General features: G+C 48.0%; 1 protein-coding gene across 1 annotated transcript; it reads right to left on the minus strand.

Annotated features, from left to right (window-relative positions):
- Positions 1 to 2,307: 2,307 nt before the first annotated feature.
- On the minus strand, positions 2,308 to 2,898 carry LOC135388998 (uncharacterized). Its single transcript, XM_064618902.1, has one exon. The coding sequence runs from the start codon at positions 2,896 to 2,898 to the stop codon at positions 2,308 to 2,310; it is 591 nt and encodes a 196-aa protein (XP_064474972.1).
- Positions 2,899 to 3,999: the final 1,101 nt, after the last annotated feature.

Raw genomic sequence — 3,999 nt, forward strand, 5'->3', positions numbered from 1 at the left:
GTTGTAAATGCCGTTATCCTAAGGAACCCACCCCTTGCTCGCACAAAATGCTTGTGGTTGTCCTAAAGGAGAAAGAAAAGAGTACTTCTGCCTCCTCTCCATTAACAAACAAGGGAAATGACCATAACGACTCGTCTCCAACGCAAGACAAGCATATCTCACACTTGCCGACTGCCTTATGTAAACGAGAATGAAAGTGATCAATTTATTATAATTTATTTTCTGCAGCTTGTTGATTTTGATTGCAGAAGGCTGCTTGCGTGAACAAGCTCCACGTAATTATCCATTGGACTGGCGTGAAGTCGTGCAGATTGAAGAGGCGCTGACTACTTGGCCCCTGTTGAGAGGGCAGTACCGAGTGGTGTGTGCAGTGTCACCGCCCAGGTTGTGGCACACCGGGCATCTGTAGTTCCGAAGAATTGGACAAGATACAGCGCTGTACACGTTCCGCAAAGGATGGCTCATGTAAAAAGAACGTGGTTCACCGTTATTGCGGCAAAATGCGCAGCCGTCAACAGGAGATCGTGCGTTGCGTAGTTTCCAGCCTAGAGAGCACTCCTGCAGTCCAATACTGCGTTGCTCCCGGTCACCTTCAGCGAACTAAATACACAAAATGCTTACACTACACAAGTCACACTCTACTAGCCAAACAAGCTAAAACACGCGTAATATTCTCAAAGAAACCCACAAAAGAACGCCACTAAGGAAGCCAGTGGCAATTCAAAGAGACACGGCCGCGTCCAGTCCAAAGAGACACGTCATAAAATGAACGCAGGGCGGATACTACGAGGCGCAGCCGATCATCAAGCAGCCGAGATATACACGGCAACTGCGTTGTTCACTATGCTGTGTCAATTACGATGAAAGCTAGTATTCTTGTCAGTTATAACTATGTCCTTTCGCACCGCTATACAGACACACAAGATGGACTTCAAGCCTGTCGTCGAAAGAAACAGGGACCGCTAGGAACTACGGTGAACGAAGCTTCCGGTTCCACAAAACCAAAGATTTGCTTTTTTTGCACTCATGTGCAGGATGAGGTGGACAGATATTTTAACCGCTTGGCAAAAGGATACGAATGGATGAGTCTTTTTAGCATTTTGTGGATATTCATAGGGGTTTTCAACCTGCTTTGAAACCCTTTCAACATCTCCTTGGCCTTCAACACTGACAGAATTCCAGTGTCAACAGTAAATACTACTCAAATTGGCCAGTACAACTGCTCATCAATGAACTTCCGGTCATCCAGAGGTTTCGTGAAGTGGTCCTCTTCAGTGTTTGGCTTGGGAAAGTTAACCTTGTATGGAGGTGTTCCTCAAGGACTTCATAAAACAGTGCACAGAACTCGTTGAGACTGGTTTCACGTGGATGAAGAATGGAATAGAGGTCACTGGCAGAGCACTTGTAGTCTGCTGCAGGTCCGTTACTGCAGAACATGATGAAGTTAAACTGTTTTTTCGAGTGCCTCCATTTTGGTGTCACTGTCAAAAGTGCCCCGAAATATGGAATTTGAAGCATCTTCAGTACCACAGAAAGGACGTCAAGGAAAGGTGCTACAGAAGAGTGCAAGACGAATTAGGGTGCATTTATGCTGCAGCATCGCTGCTGGCACATGGCACATCGCTGTTTGGCGATGACGAAACAAACACATGTATCTCTGTGGGCGCGTTCATGCTGCAGCATCGCTGCTTGCCAAAGATGCACGCCATGATCATCGCCACAACAATGCTGCCAAACATGTTTGAACATGCCCGGGGACTACCTGACTTCTGGCGATGACAGGTCAAACACAGAGCTTTCTGTTGGTGCATTTACCTTGCAGCCTGGCTGCTCGCTTATCCTCGCCGCTGCTTGCCGCTCTGCTCGCTGCACCTAGGGATGTAAACATGTTTGTCTTCCTGGTATCATTGATGACTGGCGTCTTGAAATCCGACCTGCGATTGGTTGTGATGAAGTCGGTTTCCTCCTTCCCACTTTTCCTCGTTTCCATTCTTCCCCAGTTTTCACCGCTTTCTATGTTTATCTGTCACCGATAACAATTGACCCTTCGCGTGGTACCGCTATGGGCGAAAATATGAAAGATGTGCTAATATCGGCTGTGTTTGAACGAACAGCTATTTGGAACCAACGCCATGCTGACCATCACAACAGGTTCAAGCTCGATAAGCTTTGGACTGAGGTTGCGGAGAAATGTGGAACAAGTACGTATTTTAATAATACCAAGAAGCATGTCAAAAAAGGGGCACAGGAATGAGGTCACATTGTCTCACAACAGAATTTTTCGTTCAGTTCGTCACGGGTCAGGCTTCACAGATCGTTAAAAAAGTTCTTGAAGTGATTGCGCACTTCAACGGCTTCGGCAGAAGCACCATGATTCCTTCTTCCCGTTGGGGCCCTGGAAAGTACGTCCCCGGCATGGTGAAGATCCACGTTTTCCTTGTCAATAACGACGTTATGCAGGACACAGGCTGCCTTAACTGCCCACTCCGTTATGCCCACATTCGTCTCAATTGACTTTCGTAGTATTCTCCACTTTCCAGCGGCAATGCCAAAAGCACATTCAATTGTCTTCCTTGCTCTAGAAAGGGCTACGTTGAACTTCTCTTTTGCTGGGTCAAGGGTTCTTCCTGCGTACGGCTTCATCAGATGCTTGAGCAATGGGTAGGCTTCGTCACCGATGAATACAAAGGGTGCCGCTACGTTGCTATGCGGGAGGCCTCTGTCTTCGGGGATGCCAAGTGTACCCTTTGTAATCCTGTCGTACAACGCTGAGGTCCTAAAAATGCCTCCATCGCTTTCCTTCCCGTAAGTTTCTTCCTCAATGAAAATGAATCTGTACTCTGCGTCGCTGACAGCTTGCAGGACTATCGAGAAATAGCTCTTGTAGTTGAAAAACATAGTTCCGGACCATTTTGGAGATAGTATCCGGATGTGTTTGCCGTCTATGGCTCCGGCACAATTTGGGAATCCCCACTTCCGGTAAAAGTTGTGAGCAATTTCTCTGAAGCCTTCCGCGGTTGGTGGCTTCATATGGAGTGGCTGTAAGACTTTCCACAGCAGTGGTAACATCTGTTTGACGATATCCGAAACTGTTGTATGCCCGAGTCGAAATTCTGCTGCCAGACTTGCATAGGAGTTTCCGGTTGCTAAAAACCTGAAAAGGAAAAGAACTGGTAGAAAGCTACTCAGAGTCACACCAAAAACGTTCCTTTCTGTCATTTTTTCAGCAATAGCCGAAGCTAAAGGCAAATGGAAGACGTTGCGCCAGCAGTTCAAGGACAAGTACCAATCTCTGCCAAAGCCGTCATCGGGAGACCCAGCCCCCGAGGACGCTGTACAGTGGCAGTACTTTCGGTCTCTACTTTTCTTGCGTGACATTTTTGAGCCAAGGGAAAAAAGTGGAAACCTTAGCTTCACCGATCCAGCGCAAGGGGATACTGAAGCGCGTGATGAAAACCTCGACAGTGACCAAGAGGCTGATGCGAGCTCCCGCCCGCTAACACCAACCTCAAGCTGCAGCACCCCGGTGCTCCCTCAGTCTCAACCGACATCGACTGCATGCCCACCGATCCATTCGACTCCCATTCCACAGATGCCGACAAGCTCACTTGGCCACAGGAAGAGGACGCGGCCCACTGATTTAATTGGTAGCGAGCTCGTCGGAATTGAAAAAGAAAAGTTACGATTACGTAAAGAAAAGGAGCCCCAGTCGGCTGCGAGACAGGATGAAGATGTTGCGTTTTTCACATCCCTTCTTCCTCACGTGAGATGTATGACACCCGTAAATAAGATGATATTCAGAATTGACGTTCAACGACTTGTGATGGAACGGGCATACGTATCTGGTTACGGACCAACAGGCACGTACCATACAGACGGAGGGAGAACGGTTCCTGAGGGCCACGGGTTCAGTGATCCTTATCACCCATCGTCGTACTTTGGTAGGGGAGAATATTCAACTCCGCCAGTAACACCTGTGAACTCCAGTCCCCGCTCGGC

The sequence above is a fragment of the Ornithodoros turicata genome, chromosome 1, assembly GCF_037126465.1.
Source record: "Ornithodoros turicata isolate Travis chromosome 1, ASM3712646v1, whole genome shotgun sequence".
Taxonomy (NCBI): domain Eukaryota; kingdom Metazoa; phylum Arthropoda; class Arachnida; order Ixodida; family Argasidae; genus Ornithodoros; species Ornithodoros turicata.